Source organism: Aulonocara stuartgranti (assembly GCF_965226115.1).
Source record: "Aulonocara stuartgranti genome assembly, chromosome: 5".
NCBI lineage: Eukaryota > Metazoa > Chordata > Actinopteri > Cichliformes > Cichlidae > Aulonocara > Aulonocara stuartgranti.
Window position 1 is genome coordinate 2,363,038 of NC_138943.1, and position 25,916 is coordinate 2,388,953.

A 25,916-nucleotide genomic window follows, 5' to 3' on the forward strand; every position below is an offset into this window, starting at 1 on the left:
ATAATTCATTGTGTTGACTTATTGGCTTAAACAATGACCTCACGTGCTTTGTTTAATTGCAAATATTGTAATTTAAGCATCATGTGGTATGTGTTATGATTTGATGCTATATAAATAAAATAATTGAACTGAAATCTCACGATTCTCCCTTTTATGGAAAAATGTTCCCTAATCTGTCTCATGAGTGGTTCAATAATCTTAAGTTAACGTTGGTCAAACGTCGTGTTTTTCACACTCAGGTTTTATCTTGACTGACTTTAATGTAACATCATCTTAGTCGTGTTTTCCTGCTCGACGCGTCTTCGCTGGGGGAAACGGGCTTCCATAAATGCCCTCGGTGTTGGAAAGCTGTGGTCGGGCCGGCGTTCGCTTTTCTGGGCCCGGACTTGCTGGGAGAGGCTGCCTCGCTCTGAATTATTAATGACCTACTGTAGAGAACAGCTCAGCCTCCCCCCTCATTACCTCACCCGCCTCTCGTGTCCTCTCCCTCTGAAACCTTCTGCCTCTTATCTCTCCGTGCTGCTGTTCGCTCTTTCAACAGCCTCCTTTTTATTTTTCCATCTTTTCTTCTTCTCTCCTCTTCATTTACCCGCCTTCCTCTCTGCCTTTCCTCGCTCTCCCTCCGGAGGCTTGTGAGATTGTGTTATGTCACATTAAAGAGACAGGCGGCTGCTAAATGAAAAATACGACGTAATAAGACTCATCCGAGGAAAACTGTGGATTCAGCATCGATTTTGGATCGGTGTGAATTCGATTTTCTGGGATTCGGAGGAACTGGCTCCCCAGTTTCTCTCCGACATGTTCAATGTCTTCTTTTCACTCACCCTGAATCTTTTTTGTCCGCCTACTCGTTACACCTTTTTTCTGCGTTTTGAACTATTGTTCCAATAAATTGTGGTGTTTTGAGGCCACAGGAACCTGAAACTTGATGTAAAAACTGAACCAGCTATTGGCAGCTGCATGTTGCTGCAAACCTGCTGATGTGCAGGAGTTATTGTTGAATTACTTGAACACTGAGGGAAACTTTAATGTGCGATTGTTCTCTGGGGCTGTAAGCACAGCCTGTTTTGTAATATTTGAAGGGTTATATTGTTATGATCAAAGGTTTCCTCAGCAGGTCAGAGGGAGACCTGTGAGACCCTGCAAGGAGCGTGGATTTGAATCCAAATGGCAGCTGTCAGCTTATTGGTGGGAAGGTGGGGAGGGGCGGTGCTGCGGGCGGTGCTGCGCTGACATCATGAAACTCAAAGAAATGTCACATTCAGCTGTCTGCAATTATTTTATAAACGTGTGTGTCTAAGGCAACCAACATGACAAAATAACTAGCACACCTTAGTCTTTAAGTTACACGACCTGGTTACATTTGGCCTGCGGTTCAGCACCATGGACACTACCACAGCTTTCTATTGTGCATATGGACTCTAGAGAAGTCTATGATGTATGTTTAATATGTTTCTATAATTGGGAATTAAGAAGGATCTACAGTAAGTCTGTTGTGGCTCTACTGTCTAGCAGGTTAGTCCTGTGTAACCGACCTCTTCTGTCCGTGTTTCTCTCAGACGTGGCTGAAGAACTACGGCTACCTGCTGCCTCACGACGTTCGGACATCAGACCTGCGGCAGGAGAAGGCCATGCAGTCTGCCGTGGCCGCCATGCAGCGCTTCTACGGCATCCCTGTGACGGGAGTGTTGGATGAGACGACTATCGAGTGAGTAATCGGGACGTTTCCGTAAAAGTGGGAAAGGCAGGGCACTCCTCGTGCAGGCGGGGACCGTTGCATCATGAAGGGCATGTGGTGTAACATCTTGGCCAAACCAAACATGCGTATCATAAAAAATGAGATTTCCATACCAGATCAGTCGGAGGTAGATTTAATAGCCTTCGGTGCTGTTGGAAAATCTGCTACTGTTGGTCAAACACGAAGGACGAGGAAAGGGGGGAAGGCGTGTTCACAGGCAGCGAGAGAGAAATCTGACAATCCCGTTAGTCAGTTTTCATCTCTTGGCACTATCATGATCATGTGTATTCAATAATCAGTAAATATTGTATTAATACTTTAAATAACTGTGTAAATGTTCCTTTTGTATGGCTAACACACAAACGACACACACTGTATTATACTACATGATATTATTTCTTTGCAACTTTGCTCATTTCTCAATAAGTGAATCTTTATTTTTATTCACAGTCCAAAAAAATACTTTGGTTAATCTGGGTTTTGGTGCTCCTCACTTCATCCTCTACCTGAAACAAAACAGTAGCTCCTGCGCCTTTAAGGCTCTGCTCCATGAAAGCCTGCTGTGTTCTGATTGGCCAGCTTCCAGAAGCCTACTGAGGGGCAGCACTCACTGCCTGTGAGCTATGCTTCTTGACTTTGGTGTGTCTGTAGCAGTGATCTCCAAACGATGGACCACACTTACATTTACCGTTGAATATTTCCACTTAAGAAGAAACAGAGAAGCTTCATTTTCTGATCGCTAACGTGACCACCCACCAGTGTAACCAGTTTAAAGTGTTACACTCTTCTGTTTTTGCTAACCTGAGCGTCTCTAGCTGCTCTGCATTTACTAGCTTGTCTCTGACGGCGTCCGCCTGCTGTTTGCTGCTGAGCGCGTCGTCTGAAGCTGTTCTTCAGATGTTTTTGAAGCGTCTGAAACAACGCTGTGAAAACGATACGACTGAAGCAGAATGTAAAGCGTGAGCCAGAAATTCAAAACAATGATTTAAAGAATCCGAGGAGCTCTGCGAAGCTGAGCGTTGACCCCCTTTTGACATTTCACAGACACTTAATCCACCCAGAAGCAATCAGCCTCACTGCTTTCAATTTAAATGTGCTTCCTCTGCTTCAGCACACAAACTGCTCTCCACAAGTGAATCTGCTTCCTGTGGGTGCTGCTCATCCTCACATCATCTTCAACAGTCTGCTTTTTAAAATGTTTTAGCAGAAATCTAATGGCTGTCGTTATGTTCCAAGAGTTCTTTGGAAGATCGTGCATCTCCATTAAACTCAGAGATTATCAGTCTTATCACTCCCCGATATTCAGTGATCAGCTCTAAATGTTACAGAGTTAAAGCGCTGAGCAGCACGAGAGGCGGGTGCCTAAAAGTCACCAACACTCTCCCAGCTCGATAACTTCTTCCAAACGTCCTCTACACTTAACATCACCATAAAAACTGTGTCCCGGGAGCTTCCGAGCACATCCTGTATGTCATTCTTATTTCTGATGGGAAAAAGCAAAGCTTGCTAAGGAGAAGTTGGTAACCAGAGCGTCAGCAAACATTCGAAAATATCTCAGCACACTTGGTTGCCCCCTGTTGATAACAGTTTTAGATCAATTCTGTAGTTTCATTACCAAAAGTACTTTTAAATGGCCTCACAGTTTACACGTAGTTTACATCAACATGTGAAAGCACCCAGGTTCAGGCGTCCAGTGAAATCGATTCTTGTGTCAAAGCAAATATGTGAAACTGCCGGCTGTGGTGCGCTGCTTTGGTGAATAATGAACAGCTAAGAGAAACTAAAAATGGCTCTGATGATTAGCAGACATGAGATCGTTTAGTTGGTCCTGTAACTGCAAATGCAAAACTAATTCATAACCATCTCCAGCTGTGTCTCCCCTAAAAACAAAGCTGCTTGGAATAAACACGGTTCACTGAAATTGTTGTTCAGCTGAAACCACCCAGTCTGTGCCAAAACACTAACATGTTGCTGTTGTGTTCAGGTGGATGAGGAGACCTCGCTGTGGCGTCCCAGATCATCCTCACACCAGCCGGCGGCAGAGGAACAAACGCTACGCGCTGACGGGACAGAAGTGGAGAGATAAAAGGATCTCGTACAGGTGTGCATACCTGACTTCATTTTCCATAATGAGCTCTAAGATGGCAGTAACTGAGCGCTCTGAGCTAACATGGCTATTAAAGAGGCCGACACATGTTAATGGGATGCTGAGTGAGTGTTTCTTTTTCTTAATTCTCTGTTTCCATCTTCATCCTCCCTCTTTCTCTCCCAGCCTGGGCTTAATGTAAATCAGCTGCGTCCCAGGGTACCCTGAACACATCACGTATCCATACATTACATCCACCCACCCACATCTCTCCGTCTTTATTTCTTTATGGACGTACGGTAAAACCCTCGGCTGTGTGATCCAACCAGCAGCTCGGCCGTGTAATGTGGGTCTAATGCAGATTAGAGCCATCCCACGGGACTCTGAACGCATCCCAGCTCCTGCCCACTTTTTCTCTCTCCCGTCTCTCTCTTTGTCTCCTACTTTAGTTCTCTCTGCTTCTTGTTCCCCGACTGCGTGTCTCTCAAATTCAAATCCAGCTTCGGTGCCACGAATCAAACTGAAACAGTACTTGTGTATTTCCACAGTTTCTTGGTAAAAATGACCAACAGTAAGTAAACACTGCTGCCCTGAACGCCTCAAATTCAAATTCAAATTCAAATTCAAATTTTATTTGTCACGTACACAGTCATACACAGTACGATATGTAGTGAAATGCTTGGACAACTGCTCGTGACCTAAAGAAAACAAAAAAGGAAAAGGCTATGAATAAGATAGGAAATAAATATGAAAAATTAAAAAGGGTAAATTTAACTAGGAAGGAATAAAATATAAATTAAGGTTAAAAATGAAATAACTGTACAACACAAATTAGAATGAAGGGTAAATTTAACTGGGAAAGAATAAGATAAAATATATAAATTAAAGTTGAAAATAAAATAACTGTACAACAAAATACACAATATAGAACTATATAAGAATGTATGAAGAAATATAAATAAATAAATACACAATAACAGCAGCTGTACAAGTATTAACTGGAAATGAAGAATATAATGTCCAGTGTTGTGCGATCCACATTATGTCTTGTAACGCTGAAAACTAACTTAAAAAACAAAGACAAAGAAAAAGTGGTCGGAGCAGTCGTGACGGCAGCCGACCTCACCGGCGCCATCTTGTTCTTCCTCGTTTCCATTCTCTGTTTCTAGTTTCCGCTCTGGGGACCAAAAATCCTTTTTTAGGGAACTTTAACTGTTTGTGGCTGTTTTTAATAAACTGCCTCGTCGTAACTGTTAAAAGCAAAATGTTCCTTATTGAATGGGGCTGTGGTTAGTTTGTATTTGTGTATTTATCAGGGGCCACGAGAGGAGAAGCATAGCACCAGGTTTAGCTTGTCGTGGAGGTCAGCAACAGTTAGTGTCTCGTTCTCTCTCGTTGAGCTCATTTAGTGTTCAGCATTCACTGTTATCTGCTACGACTTTCCAAATACTCCAGAACTCTGTGGTTCTGCTCGATGAGCGGCACTTGTGAGTCCAGGATGAACCTTTTTTCCCTCTCTTGTTTCAGTAGAAAGGGTTTCTGCAGAGCTTTAATGCAGTCCTTCCTGTAAGTCTCAGTGACATCACAGCATCCTCCATTTTGATTTGAAGTGTGATGCGAGCAGCAGCCTCCTGATAGCTCCACCTTCATCCACCACGAGTTCCCTTTCGGTATCTCTTTGTAGAAATCCTTGTTTCTCTGTCATTTTCCAGCACCTCTGTGTGAACATTATTTATATCTCTGGTTGGTTTTGTCGTATCGTGTGTTCTCGTTTCCTTCTGGTTAAATTCATCGTCTCTGCTTTTCTTCCTCTCGCTGAAATTTTCCACGTCTTTGTTTAATTCTGTTCTTCTCCTGCTTCAACATCTGAGATCAAACAGTTTCTTATTTAGATGTTTGAATCCCCTTTCAGCCTCCTCTTGCTTTTCCTCCACCCCCGTCTCTCCACACCATCCCACTCAGAGTTTTATAGGTCTAATGTAAATTACGCAGCTCCCGCGAGACTCTGGGCCCATCCCAGTTCTGCTGCTTTACTGGGATCCACTCTACAACGTTACATAAAACCCACAGCGTGCGATCGGCGCTATCCGGTTACCCCTTACTGCATCTGAGTCTCCTCGGGCCTCCTCGTGTTTCACCTGTTATCTGCTGTCGCATTCTCGCAGTGTTGTCTTCAGCTCGGCTGCCGTCGCTCGAGCCGTTTGCTCCAATCATTTCTAACTCGATTGTTCTTCTTCCGAGGCACCGGCCCATCTCCAGAGCCAGACCAGCCTCCTCCTCTTCCACTCACACTCTGTGATATGGAGCCAGTGTTTAGGCTGGTTGTGCTCCATCATTTACGGTCCATGCAGTATTCATGTTCACCTGCCAAGCTGCGCTTCGGGCCACCTTACTGTCACATCCAGGATCCTTTGCATGAATTATGGGCGTACCTCTGGTTCACTGAAAGTGCAGGAGCTGAGCTTAAGTTTCCAATGCTTCATTAACTGGAAGCGGAGAAACTATGAATGATCTTTGCAGCTCTGCAGGTTGAATGTGAGCAGCCCTTTGCTAAAACCCGAGTATCACGAACTCGTTTTCATTCGGACTGCTGAACGTTTCCATCCCACACACAGAATTACAGGATAGTTTCTCTGAAGGAGACAAAACTGCTCTTGAAATCTGTGTTGAGAAGAACGATGAAGAAGCTAACGCTGGTTACAGGTCTGTCTGTTCCAGAGAGATTCTGGTTTGCAGCCCTTTGAATGTGAGAAATGAACTGAGCGGTTCCAGACTCATTTGTATTTATGCATTGATCTGAAGATGTCAGGCTGACTGAGCCACTGTAGCAGGAATTTTAGCTCAGATTAAACTGTAAGATGTTCCAAGCACTTAGTGAGATTTTACTCTTCATTGTAGCTAAAAAGCAAATGTTATTTATCCAGGGTCAAATCACAACAACAGTCACCTCAAGGTGCTTCATATTGTAAGGTCGACCCTACAATAACACATACAGAGAAAAACCCAACAATCATATGACCCCCTATGAGCAGCACTTTGGCGACAGTGGGAAGGAAAAACTCCCTTTTAACAGGAAGAAACCTCCGACAGAACCAGGCTCAGGGAGGGGCGGGGCCATCTGCTGTGATTGGTTGGGGTGAGAGAAGGAAGACAGGATAAAGACATGCTGTGGAAGAGAGACAGAGATTAATAATAAACGCTAAAGGTTTAGATTTAAGGCGGTGAATCATCCAGAGGAGCTGCTTTTGGAAACTCAGCATACGTGTACATCTACACAACAACTCCAGAGAGTAGCAGCAGCTCCCACACAGTGTGCTCCTAACCTTATTTTGCTCTGTGTGTATCCAACACATACCCGGCTCACATGCTGCATCAAAACAATACGATCTGAAGGTGGTTGCCGTTCAGTGCGCTTACCTGAGTGACAGCGATGAGCTCAGACAGGAGGATTTTTTCTGCCTCTGCTCTGCATTAAGAGGAATTTCAGGGCTGCATGTAATCACACCCGCTGTTCGATACTGTAGCTGCAGGATTATGCAACTGCGCATCTCCAAGTGAAAATTTCCAGTAAAGCCTCCGTGCAGAAGGCAGATATTAAGAAGAATCGAGAAGGCTGGAAAGAAGAAGAAAATACAAGTGAAGGCCAAAGCAAGTTGAGAGAGCACTCAGAAGAATGATGTTTCCCCTTTTATGCCGATGCCTCTGCAACTAAGCAAATTCATTAAAAGTCAATCAAAGGACAGAAACAAAAGAAGAGAATAACTGCATTTAGAGCTGCTCCGACTGAGCTCAGCGATGGATTGCGATCAGATAAAGATGTTAAAGCTCCTCTAAAGGACGAATCCCTTCAGCCGTGTAGAAATTTGTGTTCTTTGTGAAGCATTTCCATAAATTCTGATCCGTATATTAGTGAAGTATCCAGACAGCTGCTGAAACCTTTTCCATGAACTTTGATCCAGACGGTGAATTCCCAGATTCACGTGACTCTTCCCTGACATGCAACTTATTAAATAATTCAGAATTCAACATGTGGTCAGACGTTTGGTGTGATTTCGCATTATGGATTCTTTTCTCATTCTCTTGTGGTGCTTTGTTGGTTATTGTTATTATTATAACAAGAGATTAGTTCTTAGGTTTGTGTTTAGTGTAGGTTTAGTTCTGTGTCTAGTCTGCGTCTTTGTGTAATGGTTTCTTGTTTCCTGTTTTATTGTGAAAGTCCGTGTCTTATTTTGCCTCCCTTGGCTCGTGTCGTCAATCACTTCCAGCTGTGTTCCCCACCTGTGTGTAATCTCAGTGTTCTTCTGTGTGTATTTAGTCGTGTCTTCTTTTGTTGTAGTCGCTGGTCCGTCTGCTTATCTCCTGTGAATCAGCTGTGTGTGTCTGCTATCAACCGTCATGTGCTTCCGGTCACCCTTGTTCGTGTTCATGTTTAGTAGTTTAGTTTTTTCCAGTATAGTTTAGCTTTAGTTCTGTTTGCCATCTTCTACTTGTGTCTTATTTTTATAATAAAACTCCTTCGCACCTCAACGAGTGCCTGCTTGGACCCTCCTTTACTTTCCTCCACACGGTTCATCCCTTTCACTGTGACATAAAATGTTTTCGCAGCACACATATTCATGCTCCATTCAGGATTTATCCTCCTCACTTTGCACCATCAGCAGGTAGATATTAAATTATTCCAAATGAAAATCATTTTTGTGCCTAATCTTCTCTTTGGTGTTTGCAAATTGTGCTAAAGCTAAGCTAACTAGCTAAAATTATTTTACCTGGTTCAGTAACTTGCATCGTCCTGCAGCTAATGCTAATGCTAATGCTCGCCTACGTCTTAAAAATGTTGTGGATGATGGAGGAAAGTATTGGCTGTAGGAAAGAAATATGTTAAGGATATGTTTAAAATAGAGGCTGTAAACACAGATGATTTCAGAGTGGACATGCAGTACTATGCAGATGCCTCATTCCTTTATATCCTGCTGGTAAAACAGGAATGTCTTTAAGTATATTTGGGAATAGCTCTCCAGGCATTCTGAGGGACATCCAAAGCTCTCCTTTGGGTGTTTCAGCTTCTGCTTCAGGAGTGTTGAGGTCCGGGCTCTGTGGAGGCCAATCCATGGCTGACAGTGTTCCACTGTGTGTTTTATATAAAGCTATGCTTTTATGGCACAGGCCGTGTGTTTGGGATCATTGTCATGTTGAAAAATGAAGCTGGTGCCAATCAGATGTTTCCAGATGTTTCTGCATGGTGGATAAAAATCTGATGTTACGGTTCTGTGTTTATAATTCATTAGTTGTCCAGCGCCACTGGCTGACAGGGCGCCCAAACCATGAGCCGTGAGAGAGCCCCCACCCTGTGGGAAGAAATTGTTAATTGCAAACGATAGTGACCTGTCAGCATTGTCAATTTGGGTTTTTCCCTTTTAAGGATTCAGTTTCCGATTCTCCAAAGAACTCCTGGAGTCATCTCCTCTGATTTCCTCTTTTTCTCGCCCATTACCTGAAATCTGTGCAGCACATTTCATTATCTAAATGCATTAAATGTGTGAGACTACAGTGTCTGCATATCCAACCGAGTGCTAGACGTGTGTGTGTGTGTGTGTGTGTGTGTGTGTGTGTGTGTGTGTGTGTGTGTGTCAGACAGTATACCATCTGTGTGTTTTGGCCACAGGTCATTTGGCCAGTTTCACTGCTGTAACGTTACACACCATTTACTCAAATCAGACAACTGCTACCTGGCTGTCTGTCTGACACACACACACACACACACACACACACACACACACACACACACTAATCACCAGGCTTTAGGGTGGGAGTTGGATTTATAAATAAACTTCGTAGAGGATTTGCAGGCACAGTAATGAAATGCAGTAAAATCTCCTCAGACGTGCTTCTGTCCACTTCAAACAGATCTTATATGATATTATCATGTTGTTGCACTAATAGAGCTGCAACTAATGATTATTTTTAATATTGATTAATCAACTGCACCTTTAAATGTTGGTCAAAAAACTCCAAGAACCAAGAGAAACGAGATGTTTGCTCGTCATGTTTGGAGATTTCCTTGAAGAATTATTACTGAGTCGTTAAAATGATTTCTCGGATCAGCTGATCGTTGATTCTCTTTCATGTGTTCAAAGAGCAGCTCACTTCAGCTCCAGCACAACGATCCAGGTTGATCTTGTTTTGTTTTCTGATCTGGTTTCAGTGAAGATGAACTTTATGTAACTCGCAGTGAGCTGCTGTCACAGCCGTCACTGTCCACACGATTCATTTCCTGTTATCTGACCTCATTTTGAATTCCTTCTGAACACCAAACCAAAAAATGAAGAAGCACAAACTTTGCTATAATATAGGTTTATTAATGATGTTTCCAAATGACGTGATTCTGATGACATATTGCAGATGATCAGTCAGTAAAATTCCAGTTGTTTGAGTTTTCATACATTAACCTGATGGAGGAGGCCCCATCTGTGCAGGCTGCTGCGTACACGATAGCTGAAGCTTATCAGGTGTGGGCTGCAGGGGCAGGACGTACCTGTCCCCGGCCGCCGCCTCCTGTCACCACTCGCAGTTTGTTCTCAAGGTTTTTCAGGTTTGTTGGAGTTTAATTCTAATATATTCTCGTTGATGAGAAGGTTCTCTCAGTCTGGGTGTTATGTCTGTTTTGATTTCTATAGATTTCCTTAATCCTTTGAGTCTGTTTGTATTAGAGTTTGCTGGTCCTTGGTGTTCCCTCTGGATCTCGTTGCCCTCCTGTTTCCCTGATTAGTCCATAGTCCAGTCTTCCCTTCAGTTTGGATTGTGCATGTGTTTGTGTGTCCCTTGTGTTTCTACGATTTTATTAAATTCGATGACATGTTAAATAATCCAAGTCAAGTTTTCCAGGCTTCTAGTTTTGTGTCTTTGTGTTTTTTCCAGTCTTTAATCTTCGGTTTCCTCCTGTGTGACCTTTGGGTGTGTTTTAGATCTTTTTGTCTTCCCTTTGCTGGATTTGTTTGCTTCACTCACTGATTACTTGTGTGTGACCTCTGCCTGGATAAAGGATTTGGATTTTACTGTCTGCCTCCAGTGCGTTCTCTTTCTCGTGTTCCTCACTCATAACCTTTTCAGCGTGGGTGGCCTGCTGGTTGGACACGCCCAAAACATACCAACAAGGAGGTGTTTGGGTGCAGCCACAGCAGATACTGAAGCACTGAGGTGGATCCTGTCCATGTGAAATATGAAGCACAGCTTAAAGCTCCTCCTGAATCTCTAACGAGGCGCCCACACACCTGTGACAGGAAGCTCATTTCTGCTCCATCTTATTCTTTCAGTCGTGCTCACGGGTGGGCGTGGCGACGTAGCTAGCTGACAGCTTCGTGCTCACGTCTCTCTGTACTACAGCCTCGCTGTCACAGCAAACCAGTCTGCACTGCCCGACACACGGACGAAGACCCAGAGATACCTGAACTCCTCCACTTGGGGTAGCAACTAATTGTGAATCCAAAGAATTGCCGCCCCATGAAGCTCCACCCTAACGTGGTGTGTGGTTCTGACCCAAGCAGCTACGTTGCTGAGGGCATCTTTCCCCTGGTTGGATCTCCCAAGGTATTTAGGCTTTGGAGAGGGAACAGGGATTCGTGATGACTCCCCATCGTGGAGTCAGGATTCAGGTGGAGGCCCATCAGCTGTAGGAGAAGCTCTCTGGATCCTGTTTATGGAGTAGATGGGGGGTCAAAGGGCATTAGTCCAGTTTTGAGGGGCTTGTTTGGTTTGAGGGACGTGCCAGCGAAGCACCATAGCATGACTCATGACCAGCTGCATTCAGCGGTGAAATAAACTCGTTTTTGGCGTCTCATCGAGTCTCGATCGGCATCTGTCTTCTAGATCGTTGGAGACGTTTTTTTATTCACTCCATCACAGCTCACAACAACTTTTAAATCATTTCCAGGGACTACCTGTAAAGTGCTATAAACATTTCTATTTCTTTGCCAGCTGGACTTATTTTTCTCACATCAGGAAGCTGCTGTGCTCATGAATGAATGTTGAGTTACAGCAACTGTGTAAATGTGCTGATATTTATTTCCATAATGCATGTTTCTGGTCGGGAACAAACCCTTTGCTCCCCCGTCGAGAGACAGATTGTGTGAAATGAACTCAGCCGCCTGCTTTGCTGTTTTATCCCGCCGTGTTTTTTCCTTGCTCTCCCTCTCCTGTCCTGGCTTTTCTTTTCCATCCTCCACCCTCTCTGCCTCTGCCAATTACTCCCATCTGTCCTCTAACGCTCCCTCGCTCCTCGACTCACTCTCCCGTCTCCTCCGACAGTGTTGGAAGGTGACAGCAAAGGTTTAAAACGCTGCTTTTAAAGACGCTACATGAAAGTGTTTCCAGTGACAGTGAAGTGAGTGATAAAACATGTAATGATATACCTCCCATCCTCTCTCTCGCAGCAGCAGAGTAGCTATGGGTGGCACATCGTCTCCTGCAATTACTCTATAATGACCTTTCTGCCTCGTTCGTCTCTTCCAGCCGAACACGCATCAGCCGTCGTGCCAACCGCGCTGCTCGTTGACTCACACTGAATCCTAATCCGCTGATTTCACTAAAGCGTGTACAGGTCTGGATCTTTGCATCAACAAAGACACTTTTTATTGTCGTTGTTGTTTTAGCCGATGCTTCCTTGCACATGTTGTGTTCTCACAGGTTTTACAGGCAACGCAATCATCACAGCCGCACTCACTGACCTCTGCTCACCTCACAGTGAATGTGGGAACACGCTGTTTATTTGAACTGTGGCGTCTTTTTCTTTCTCGCAGCATATCCAACTTCACCCCCAAAGTTGGAGAGAAGGACACCCAGAGAGCGATTCGACAAGCCTTCAATGTGTGGCAGGCCGTCACGCCGCTCTCCTTCCAGGTGAGACGTCCAGATACACGCCTGAGTCATACAGGTCGAAAGCTGGAACATATGTAGCGCCCGATCACAACAGTCGCCTCGAGGCACTTAATGCTGTAAGAGAACGAGAAATTTGCTTTGGACAGAGAGGTTACATCGCACACACACACTGCACTCCTCCATGTAACCTTTAAAAAAAGCTAAATATTACATCGATTAATGGGGAGTTTTTTATTATTCTAAACCAGTTCTTCTCATGCTCTGTGTTCATTAATCATCTCGATACTATACAGTACAATAACAGAGAAAACCCAACATCAGATGACCCCTTGTGCACAAGCACTTGGCAACAGTGGGAAAGAAAAACTCCTTTAACAGGAAGAAACCTCCAGAAGAACCAGGCGTCCGTCTGCTGTCGGTGGTGACGGGAGGAAGACGGGACAAAACATACACTGTGGAAGAGACACAATGACTAATAATAACTAATGATTAAATGCAGAGAGTTGTACATGGTGAGTGAAGAAGAAACACTCAGTGCATCATGGGAATCCAGCCCTAACTATATGCTTTAGCAAAAAGGAAAGTTTGAAGCCTAATCTTGAAAGTAGAGATAGCAGACACAATAACATACAGGTGAAACAAGAGCTGCTATTATGACTCTTTTCATCAATCGATAGTTTGGTTTCTGGATCAGGTTCACCTTTCTCCAGTGCACAAGGAGCAGAAGATCCTTCGACGCTGTAATAAACAGAAGAGCTTCGTAGTGCTTTGGTTTGCGACCTTCAGCAGTGTCGTCGTGGCCTCGAGGTGAAACCCACTGATCGAGCACTCGAGCTGTTCTAGCAATCAGTGAATAACCTGTGATATTATCGTCTGGTTTATAATCTGTGTTGCTCACTGTGGCGTCATGGCTGGGTATAAAAACACGTACCCGTAGGTAGCTTTAGTCCAGCTGCTGAAAACAGCTGTTCAGCTGAAACAGATGTGCAGAAATCCTGTTGTTTATCAGCCCAGAAGACGTTTCAGTGAAGGAAGATGTCTTTGAGCACGGACGGCTGATTCCCCCATTTTTGGACACACCACAGCGAAACGTATGTTGTTAAAAGAGTAAAGCTCTGATTACAGTCACTGTCATTTTTATATGAAATAAGTATCTGTTGGTGTGCAGTAGAAGTCAGGCCGTCGTTTCTGAGGAGGAAGCCTGAACGAGCGCGTGAAACTCACAGTATTTTTAATCTTCTGAAATATTGATTCCTTGTTTGTTCCTCTGATCCCGCTCAGGAGGTGCCGTACTCGGAGATCAAGAACGAGGGCAAAGAGGCTGACATCATGATCTTCTTCGCCTCTGGTTTCCACGGTGACAGCTCCCCGTTCGACGGAGAGGGGGGCTTCCTGGCCCACGCTTACTTCCCCGGCGCCGGCATCGGAGGAGACACGCACTTTGACTCCGATGAGCCCTGGACGCTTGGCAACGCCAACCACGACGGTTAGCCGAGTCTTTGCCTCTTTGACCTTGGCGCTCGCGCCGATTCCGCTGAAACATGCTGAGCGACGGTTATGAAACACCAGCTAATGGATTAAATTATCATTTATTTTCTTCACTAACTTTTGCAAATTAAATTCCTCGAATGCGAAGATGTCCTCAGTCGTCGGCGCCGTATCTCTGAGCACTGCTCTGTTTAGTCACTGGATGAAAAGTGGAGGCCAAAACACACTTCACTTTGTAGTTTTCTTCTTCTTCTACTATCTCACTTTGACAAATGACTTGTGCCAGATTCCCTCTGCTTGAATAACTAACGTGTTGACAGAGAGAGAGCGAGACGCGGGGAGGGCGCACTGATAGAGCGGGAGAAGGAATCTGGTTTGAAAGATTAGCACAAACGAGAATTAGCTCTGACAGAGAAGCTCTGCGTTCCCACATTACAGCCCGAGTTTCTTTTTTTCTCTTTCAGGCTGAAATAAGCATCCAAGGACACGTCCACGCTTTCATTTTAATGAAGACTTTTATTCAGACGCACGTATAAACGTAGCAAACCACTGATTCTCCTCCTGCAGGCGCTGTTTCTGCAGACAGCAGGGGTCTGAACATCAAATGATTAAACATAAAGAATAGATGGGAGGCGGCTGTGGCTCAGGTGGAAGAGCGGATCAATTGCGAGGTTTGTGGTTTGATCCTCAGCTCGACCTGTTTATAAGATGGTGATGCAGAACAGCTGCCCCTGATGCACGAAACAGCTAAACAAACCAAGTCTATTTAAATGTTTTAGACGCTGTCCAGCATTCAAAGAAAATGGCTTTTTACTTTATCTTAGATTACAGTGTGCTTATAGCATGTGGCTCGCGTTACCCACTGACTGCATATGAAAGATGGGTTATTGTGGGGGTGTTGGCATTATCTGCTCAGGTTCTCTAACTTGATTAGTTTCACAGTGAAATTAGCTGTAAAGATCAAAGCTGCATTCTGTGTCAGGCTGAAAACATATTTCTGAGGTAACTTTGGACATTTTTACACGGAGGTCTGTGGAAACTGACACTCAGGACTCGCCAGCCTCAACTGGACATTAGAGAAACTGCTCGGATTCAGTTATGAGCCTGCACTGAAATCGTATCATATGTTTTTAAATTCAGAAAAACATCAAAGAAACTCAAAAGTGCACCAAAGGAAATAAACTCAGACACAGAAAAAAGTGCAAAGAAACAAAATGAGTTCGAAGAGATACAAAATGATCCAATCGAGATATAAAACAAACGCTGAGAGACAGAAAAGATTTTTGTGCCTCTTTAACATCATAACTATAAAGATGTAATTAAAGAACAACCATAAAGAGATTAGAAAGAGATCAGAGATGTTAATGTGACTGCGTCCTTGAGCAACACATTGATCCCCAAATGTGCCCAGATGGTAAGACCAGCTCCTTGTGTGGTCGCTCTTTGCTGTCACTGTGCTGATGGCTAATTAAGAGCCAAGGATGGGAAGTGCCTTGAATAAAAGCTTTGAGACGCCGGCTTCACTTTTAATCCCCGGAGTTTGATTTCTACCCAAACTGTGTTATTTCCCGAACCTCAACCAAGGAGGTGCTTAAACTTGAACCAACAGCGAGTGAAGAAGAAAAGCGTCTTACAACTAAGACGTCAGCATTTTAAAGAGATAAGGTTGGACATTTGATTGTTTTTGTTGTGTTTTTAAATGAGTGAATGCAGTAGTTAGGCAAAATTAATATGAAACTGGTAGCTTCTACCCCCAGAAACTTAACCAGATTCACACAAACACTGACTGTTTAACTGTGGCAACTAAACTATTGTAACAACGTTGGCTTTTACGTGTAACAGTGCTTCAATGATCAGTTTCAAACCTGTGATGGAGGCAGAGAGCAGTCGAGCCGGCCGTGAAAATGCACCAGGTTTTTACATAAAATGGTAAAATTATTGATTAATCGCTGAATCTTCTCTCAGCATGTGTCTGTGTGGTCACAGGTCCTCTCTGCACGTCCTCAAAAAGCCTCTTTATCTCTAAAATCCCTCCACACACACACACACACACACACACACACACACACGCAGTAATTGAAAGATTAGAGACGAGATAGTGAGACGGGGAAGTTCTCAGACTCTGTGAAAACTAATTCACGGTATCAGCTTCTGAAGGACGTTGGGAGGACGAACGGACCTCATTTTCACCTGGGCTTAAAACCTGACGAGGGACGGTCTCCATTATTAACCTGCTGACTCCTGCAGGACAGAGCTGAGGGCACGAGTTCCCACGAAGAGGCGGGAGGAAAACTTTATGAATGAAGTGTTACGTGTAACTACATGTATTTATAAAGTGTAAAGGATTCAGACGCACACTTTTATTCCCTGATCTTTCTTGGCTCTTTTCTGTTGTTGTAAATCCCACAGACTGTCTGTGAATCTGCTTTTCAGCCAGCAGCAGCGGCCTGAAGGAGCATTAGCCGACCTGTGAGGCAAACGGGTGTTTACACCTGCAATAACTTCAATATATTTAATGAGGCCCTGAGAAATCTTTGCCTCAGTTACAGGCGCACCATCGTGAGTGGGTGTGAGACGTGTCCACAGGACATTTTTACAGCTGAAAAAATGTTTTATGCTCTGTTAAAAAAACTGCAACCAGATCAGTTTTACAGTCATGTCGGATTTTTTTTAAATTCTTAACTTCATCACACCCTGTGCATGTGCGGCTGCCCTGAGCGGGCTTTTCCCATCACAGCCAGGAGCGTTGCTGGATGAGGATTTGGGGCAAAACCACTTATTTACAGTTTTTTCATCAGAAAATTACATTTTCGAGAGATATTTGCAGACAGTTGAGATGAGCATTGGAAGTATAGAAAAGTCCGGTTCTTCTTGATTGTGTGCACGGCTGATTGTGTGCACGGCTGATTGTGTGCACGGCTGGTGTTCTTGGCTCTTTGGCTGGTTTCTCCCGTTCTGTATCCCATATTAGAAAATGATTGTGACACAGAAGGAATCTCAACTAGAAGATGATGCTGTCGCCAAAGGGAGGCAAACGTAAGGTCCTTCAGACATAAGACCTTCTGTCACAGCTGCACTGGCAGACCGTGGGGGTGGACGACCCAAACGCAGGACTCTTGTGCGTTTTATTTACAGTGGAGTAAATAACAAGAACACAATTAATCCCGGTGAGCTCCCTCTTACTCCCGTGTCTCTCTGCACTCCCCGTGCGTGCTGCCCTTTTTGGCTCCACGCTCCTCCTGCAGGAAACAACAGAGGCAGCCGTCAAACACTTACTCCTGCGGGCATACACAACCAGCACGACGCTACACTTAGACACGCACTCACTTGGACTTTAACTCAACGATCCAGCGTCGAGGAGCTCTCAGCTACTCCTATGTAGCTCCCCTGACAATCCTGATCAGCTGCAGGTGTGTGAGGTCCTTATGTGTGGACACACCCACCAGGCCTGAAGGTGCCCGTCACAGCCACACCCACACGCGCGCACACACCTGCCTATACATACACAAGCATGGAAACAGGACAGCAGCACAGTGCTGAAAAGACACAATATAATACGAGTCCACAACTGCTCATGGACCCTGGTTCGCTCAGACCCAGGGTCCCTGACACTTACATACGCTGTCAGTTGATTAAACAGCCACCTATCCCACGTGGTGATATGAGCATTCAGCATTTACCCAGAATGCACTTTCCCCCCAGAGTTTTTAGCTGTGAATGATCAGAAACAGATCAAACGTTCAGCGTACCAATGCCTGCTTCTGTTCCTCTACATCAGGGGTGTCCAACTCCAGGCCTCGAGGGCCGGTGTCCTGCAGTTTTTAGATGATCTATCACAGCTGATTCAAATGGCTAAATGACCTCCTCAACATGTCTTCAGTTCTCCAGAGGCCTGGTGATGAACTAATCATGTGATTCAGGTGTGTTGACCCAGGGTGAGATCTAAAACCTGCAGGACACCGGCCCTCGAGGCCTGGAGTTGGACACCCCTGCTCTACATCATAGACGTTAAACTGGTACAGGTTATTGAAACTGGGATATATCCTATGATACTGGTGCTCAAAGCTGGTCAAAGAAAAGCAGACTTTTTCTTTAGACTCTTGGTGCATTAAAAATTAGCTTAACGTTATTCAGCCCTGAAAATCTCATGTGGACATCTCCGCTTTTTTATGATGGCTCAGAACAGACGTAAAAAATGAGGTGAAATGAACTTTGAGGTTCTGTAACTGTAACAGTTTCTCCTGCATGAAGCTAAAACGTTACATTGTTTCATTAAATATATAAAGGTAAATAAAAAGTCTGATTCTGAGAGGGTACGGCGGCTCTCTCTGCTTTCAAAGCTTAACCAACGCAACAGTTAATGTTTCTGTCTCGAGTCGAGGGGAGGACATGTTCTTCCATTTTTACGATTTACAGACTTGATTGTATAGGCGATGACTCGAGGGTTAAATAAATCTGTCCTCTCCTAATTGTAAGACTATTTCAAAAAGGACTTTATTTCTAGACAGAAGTTGGTAACGTTGATAAATTGTGGTTTTATGAAAAATGTGCAGTGTGTTAATGATTTTTGCCAGACAGGAAAAAATATTCTTGGCGGGTAATTTTGATCGCTGGTATAAGATGAACTCATTTCGACGGGTTCCAGTTTAACAAAGCAGGCTCTGTGGACACGTCAGACTGGGACTACTTGAGAAACAGGTTTCATCACAGACATATCAAACATCGTCTTTATCACAGGCGAACAGACGAGTGCAGGGGCAAGCGTGATAGAAGAAGTCGTTATCCTCACCGCGGGAAGGCAGACCGACCACGAGGGGACGGGCAGAGAAATGGAGAGCGACCGCAGGGGGATTTCCTCAAGCCGTTGTACATGAAGTGTACGTCTTGTGCTCTGAAATCATCTTAATCTTTCCTGCAAAGTGGAAGAAAGAGAGGGGAGATAAAAGCTGCTGGAGGGATGCGGGGGGAGGAGGAGGATGAAAAGGAAAGCAGTGGTGAGAGAGGGGGAGATAAAAAAGAGGGATGAAAGAAACTGCAGCACACAAGGACAGAAGAGCCAGAATCTGTGAAGATGTGAGAAAGTGAATAAAAGAACACAGTACAGAGTAACGGCAGCAGGAGGCATGAAGATTAAGCCAATATTGTAACAACCTTACTCTGTAGCCACACGTACTTCTTAAACCTGGGTGCAAAAATTAAAGCATTCATGCAGTGTTCACATTTCTCACTGGAACATAAAATAGTCAAATCTGTATCTCACTGTTTTGTATGTTTCTATGCAGATGATGTAGTTCTGTATTTCACTGCCCATTCTGCTCAGCGGCCACAGCAAACATGCAATGTTCCTTTAATCCAGTGGTTCTCAAACTTTTTACATCATTCCCCACATGGCAGGAAGAAATATTTTCATTTTCTAAACGAAACAATGACAGAAAAGCCGAACTGCAACTTTATTTCAATAATAAACTACGGTGGCCCTTTGAGGCCAAACGGACTGCAACTTAAGAGACACCAGCAATAAGAAAAACGCTGCAAACGCACAAAAACACAACGGAAATAGGAAAAAACAGATTTACCAAAACACAAGGGAAGTGTTTCTGGGGAGACAATAACCCGACGGACCAGTTGTAGGAACCAAAATATGCTAAGAATTGCGCTGAGAGACACTTAAAAGAAGTGGAGGATCCTTCGGTTTTTTGAGGAAAGAAAACATGAGAGGTCTGTTAGCCTAACTATTAGCCTATCACACTTACCTAGCATGTTTTGGTTCCTGCAACTGGTCCGTTGGGTTATTGTCTCCCCAGAAACACTTCCCCTGTGCTTTTGGAAATCTGTTTTGGGGCGCACCTCCGCCTGTCAGAACTCCACACACTTTGAGAACCACTGCTTTAATCGCAGGTCTAACACTTGTATAAAGATGGACTCAGTTTTGGAGAAAGCCGGGAACTGTCCTTCTGGAATTATCCTCTCAGCCCCACGAGTGACTCTGACTATGGCTACAATGATTTTTCAGTATTAAGATCACTTTCATTCGTCATGATTATTATTCACTGATTTTCATGATAAAAGTGTTTTCATTTCACTTCCATGTTGCGCGACTTTCCTGCACTAATCTGATGCACCGTACAGCTTTAAGGACGTCTGAGTTGATGCAACCATCGCATTGTTTTTCTTGCCCTACATGCGGCGTGTTTCCTGGGCATTGAAGAAGTTAGCTCTCTGACTTCTTGCACTAAATCGAAATTCAAACCAGGGATGATGTGCAGGCACATCGTCATCATTAGCGAGCCACTCTGTGTCATGTATTGATATGGCTATGTCTTAAGGTGATGACCTTTGAACCAGATGTGGTTGTCCGAAGGAAGCCCCGTTAAGTGGCTAGTTGTAAGATGGACAGTGTTCAATAAAGCAACATAAAGACCGTGCTTTATGTCCTGATTCAATTCGGAGTGCTCTGCCCAATTTAGTAATAAGGTGGGCACACAACAATGGCGACGAGGACGACACGGACCTGGATTTGTTTTTGTGAGAAGTAGACCCAGCGGCGGCACGGTGTTAGCGAAAAACTTGTGGGCTAACATGGAAAAGTCGGGTATTCAACCGTTCACCTGCTACACTGATCCAGCTATGCTCGGACCAAGATGGACGCGCTGGTTAACATCCTTCGAGTTGTTTGCTGATGGGAAAGGTCTTATTTTGACGGATGATGCTACAGACGCGATCAGACAGCGGAGACGCGTTCTTCTACTGCACATGGCCGGACAGGACGTGCAGGACGTCTTCTCCACTCTACCACAGACGGGAGAGGCAAAGGATTACAGCGCTGCGGTGACTGCGCTCAACACTTACTTTGTTCCTCAAGTGAATGCAGCATACGCACGCCAAACTTTCCACAAATTGTCCCAAACACCAGGTGAGACTGTGCAACAATTTTGTACACGTTTGAGGCGAGCTGCAAAAGACTGTGACTTTCAAGCTGACAATGATAACCAGATACGGGACGCTATCCTGAGTAAATGCACTTCTGAATATGTACGGAGAAAGCTGCTTGAGGAGGGTCCAGGCTTAACCCTAACTCGCACGTTAGAGGTGGCTTCCCACTGTGAACGCGTGGAGGAGCAGATGGCGGCGATGAGCGTCGCCGGGGAAAAGAAAGGAGAGGACACGGTCAGCTGGATTTTTACAGCAAAGAAAGAGAAGAACAACAGACCAAAAGGAAAAATGAAAGATGATAATAAAACAGACAGACAGACAGTGTTACAGGTGTGGTTATACTGACCACATGGGCAAAGATCCCAAATGCCCAGCACGAGGACAAACATGTCACAAGTGTAATGGTGAGGACCACTTTTCAAAAATGTGTCGTACAAAAAGACAAAAGAAACAAAATGTGAATGCTGTTGAACAAGATGATTATGCATTTACTCTAAATGATGATAATATACCTGAGAAACTTACCTTTTCTGTTGGGGGAATAGAGTTGAAAATGTTAGTTGACTCTGGAGCTACAAGTAATGTGATGGGAGAAAACATATGGGAAAAGCTAAAAGCTGAAAAGATAAAATGTCGCTCATATGTACCCATAGAGCAGAGGAATTTAAATACATATTCCTCAGCACAGGCACTCACGGTTAAAGGTGCATTCAGATGTGAAATCAAGATTGGTGACAGGACTGAAGAGGCTGAATTTATTGTGATTAGAGGTAATGGTGAACCACTCCTGGGGAAAAAGACTGCCATAAAGTTAGGAGTGTTGAAAATAGGTGAAAATGTGGCGGCTGTCACAGATTTAAAGCACACTCTTAAAGAAAAGTATCCAAAAGTGTTCAAAGGAGTAGGAAAGCTAAACACCAAACAGATCAGCCTGTACATTGATCCAAATGTGAAACCAGTAGCACAGCCACTGAGGCGCATACCTTATCATTTGAGGGATGCAGTGGAGAAAAAGATCAATGAACTAATCGACATGGACATTATAGAACGTGTAGAAGGACCTACACCTTGGGTAAATCCTGTAGTGGTACTCCCAAAGAAATGTGACAAAGATATCAGAATGTGCTTAGACATGAGAAAAGCAAATGAGGCAATAATCAGGGAAAGATACCCCATACCCACTGTGGATGAAATCTTGCAAGGACTAAACGGCTCTGCAATCTTCACCAAACTCGATCTCAAGTGGGGATACCATCAACTAGAGCTTACCCCGGAGTCAAGAGAGATAACTACATTTTCAGTGCACAACGGAGTATACCGGTACAAAAGGCTAATATTTGGAGTCTCATCAGCTAGTGAGCAATATCAGCATGAGATTGCCAATGCACTAGCTGGCATTGAAGGAGATGAGAACATTTCAGATGACGTAATCATACACGCGCCAGACCAGGAAACCCATGATAAACGCCTGCATGCTGTGATGAAGAGACTCTCTGACTGTGGCCTGACGCTAAACTCAGAGAAGTGTCAGTTCAACATGGACAGACTTGTGTTCATGGGAATACTGCTGACACAGAAAGGCATTGGCCCGACTGAAGAAAGAGTGAGAGCTGTGGTGGAAGCCCGAGAACCAAAGAATGCTACAGAGGTGAGAAGCTTTCTTGGACTGGTAGGCTTCAGTAGCAGGTTCATACCACAGTTTGCTACACTCTCTGAACCACTAAGACGTTTAACTCGAAAAGAAACTATGTTTACATTCGGGCCAGAACAAAAGCAAGCATTTGAAAGACTAAAGACTGAGTTAGCCAGAGCAGGTACCCTAGCCTATTTTGACAAAGAAGCCCCAACCAGAGTCATAGCAGATTCAAGCCCTGTAGGCTTGGGCGCAGTGCTAATTCAAATACAGAACGGAGAAGAGGTACCAGTGTGCTACGTAAGTCGGAGTTTAACAGACTGTGAGCGAAGATATTCTCAAACAGAAAGAGAAGCCCTAGCACTAGTATGGGCATGTGAGAGACTACATCCATATGTGTATGGCAGGAAGTTTGACCTCATCACAGACCACAAGCCATTGGAGGTCATATACAGCCAGAAATCTAAACCTTGGGCACGCATAGAAAGGTGGGTTCTCAGACTGCAACCATATGACTTTAAAGTAGTGCACATTGCGGGAAAGCAAAACATTGCAGATTCACTGTCAAGACTGCTGTCTGACACCACGTCCAAAGAGATACATAAGCATGAATCTGAAGAATACGTGAGATTTGTTGCAGTTAATGCTACTCCAAAAGCACTCACAACAAGAGAGGTTGAAGAAGCCTCTGCTACAGACTCAGAATTAACAGAAGTGCGAAGAGCTATTGAAAATGGACACTTTGAAAAATGCAAAACGTGCACCCATTGCAAATGAACTGTGTGTCATCGGCTACATAGTTTTGCGGGGAACTCGCATTGTATTGCCAGAAAACCTCAGAGCTCAAGCACTGTCACTAGCTCATGAAGGACATTTAGGAATTGTTGGAACCAAACAGCATCTCAGAACAAACGTTTGGTGGCCAGGGATGGACAAAGCTGCAGAAAGATTTTGTAAATCTTGTCACGGATGTCAAGTAGTAGCCAGACCAGATCCACCTGAACCACTGAGAAACACACTTTTACCGGATGGACCATGGCGAGATGTGGCGGTAGACTTACTGGGACCGCTACCTTCGAACCACTCAATACTTGTACTGATAGATTACTACAGTCGGTACTATGAGTATGATGTAATGACGTCTACGACTGCTGAAAAAGTCATTGACTCTATTGACTGTATATTTAGCAGACATGGGCTACTAGTTACCATCAAATCTGATAACGGCCCACAGTTCAAATCTGAGCTGTTCAGAGAATATTGTGAAACTAATGGAATCAAACATATAAGAACTACACCAAAATGGGCTCAAGCAAATGGAGAAGTGGAACGGCAAAATGCATCATTGATGAAAAGAATCAGGATCGTACAAGCCGAAGGACTTGACTGGAAGCGAGAGCTACGAAAATATGTAACAGTGTATCGCAGCATTGAACATCCAACCACAGGGAAAAGTCCCGCAGAACTCCTGTTCAACCACAAAATGAGAGGAAAGTTACCGAACATCAGTGAGGCAAAAACAACGGAGTTGGACGTGCGTGACAGAGACGCTGAACAGAAAGGAAAATCAAAGATTTATGCTGATGAACGAAGGGGAGCCGAGTATTCAAAAGTTGACTCGGGAGACACAGTGCTGGTTCAACAAGACAAAGTGGACAAGTTTACAACACCATTCGACGCAACACCACACAAAGTTGTAAGCAGAACTGGAAACCAAGTCATTATTGAATCACCAACAGGAGCTCGCTATCACCGGAATACCACACATGTGAAGAAATACGAGACAAATGAGACCAGAGAAGGACACTATGACACAATACCTGAAAGGGAGGAAGGTGAAACACCCACAAAGACTGACACCTTCACTCCAACACCACAAGAGGGCTCCCAGGGGCCCGAGAGACCAAGTAGATCACAGAGGGCTAAAAAGATACCCGAGAGGTTTCGTGATTTTGTGGTGAAATGAACTATAATATGTTAAGGTGAAGAGGTAACTTAAAGTTGGCAAGTTTCAAGTTCATATGTGTATTTTGACATGTATATATTGAAAAAAGAAAGGTACATGTGTGGTGAGACAGTTAGATTATATACTTGTTAGAAAGTAAGACGAGAAGAATGTTCAGTGTTGGAAAAAAAAAGACATCAAAGTTATTACAACTAAAGTTTGAGTCTAAGGAAAAGGGGGATGTCATGTATTGATATGGCTATGCCTTAAGGTGATGACCTTTGAACCGGAGGTGGTTGTCCGGAGGAAGCCCCGTTAAGTGGCTAGTTGTAAGATGGACAGTGTTCAATAAAGCAACATAAAGACCGTGCTTTATGTCCTGATTCAATTCGGAGTGCTCTGCCTAATTTAGTAATAAGGTGGGCACACAACACTCTGTAGCTTTGCTTTCTGTTGCTTTGGCGTTTTTAACTTCACTCGATTATGTTCATTTCATATCTCACTGTCTAAAGTCTTGCATGCCAGTTCAGGAAAGTTTCCCTGCTTTCGAGTCGTGATCGTGTTTCTGTCAGAGAAATGTGTCCTCACATAAATTAATTTTTCTCATTCTTGATCGTGACTTTTCTGTCGGTCTGTCAGAAATAGCACGTACTAATATTGGTCCTTCCAGCTAAAATCTGTGAATACGTCGCTGAGTGTGTCCTCAGCCACGTCTGGGTTTTCTTTAGAAAATGCTGCACATTTTCTAATTGAGATTCAGGGTTTGTTTTCCTCTTCAGTCAAACAGGAAACGCTGTAATGGCTGCCAGAGGTGGACGGGGTGATTGGCTGTTTCTCCATAATGCTGTGCTGCTGCAAGTTTGTATAAAACCACTGGATTCAGTTAAACACAGCAACTTGCCAGTAAATAAAAATATATAACTGGACCCCGTTAAACTTCAACAGGAAACACAGAAATTTCACACTGACATCACTTCAGTCTTTTCTAAAAAATAAAACAAGTTGTAGAGGAAGCCCTTTACCCGTTACTGACTCTAAAATGACTGGTTTTAAACTTTAGGAGACATGCTGATGAGTGTATAGGTCAGTAAAAATCATTTCTCCTGAATAGAACAAACGAGACAGGAAACAATGAGTCGAATTGGAAGAGACCTCGGGAAGAGGAACTGAAAATGAATAAAAGGATTGACACAAACGGTCGTCAGCGTCTGCTCATTTCCAT

The 25,916-nt window shown here is 44.1% G+C and overlaps 1 protein-coding gene and 1 long non-coding RNA gene across 5 annotated transcripts in view; one reads left to right on the top strand and one right to left on the bottom strand.

The window, feature by feature from the left end:
* The window catches only part of mmp24 (matrix metallopeptidase 24), an 82,446-nt gene that overhangs the window by 30,297 nt on the left and 26,233 nt on the right, over window positions 1-25,916 (top strand). For 2 of the 4 annotated variants that reach the window (XM_082533731.1, XM_082533730.1), the window contains 4 exons: window positions 1,560-1,708; window positions 3,723-3,839; window positions 12,617-12,716; window positions 13,977-14,181. In XM_082533731.1, the coding sequence (XP_082389857.1) occupies window positions 1,560-1,708; window positions 3,723-3,839; window positions 12,617-12,716; window positions 13,977-14,181 (571 nt within the window). Of the gene's footprint in view, window positions 1-1,251; window positions 1,439-1,559; window positions 1,709-3,722; window positions 3,840-8,393; window positions 8,486-12,616; window positions 12,717-13,976; window positions 14,182-25,916 lie in introns of those variants that run through there. The other 2 variants (XM_082533732.1, XM_082533733.1) reach the window with 2 other exon arrangements.
* On the bottom strand, window positions 16,663-18,009 carry LOC309706839. Its single transcript, XR_014276814.1, has 3 exons — window positions 17,933-18,009; window positions 17,511-17,678; window positions 16,663-17,422 (listed from the first exon to the last, which is right to left on the bottom strand). It is a non-coding gene; the product is annotated as an uncharacterized lncRNA (long non-coding RNA).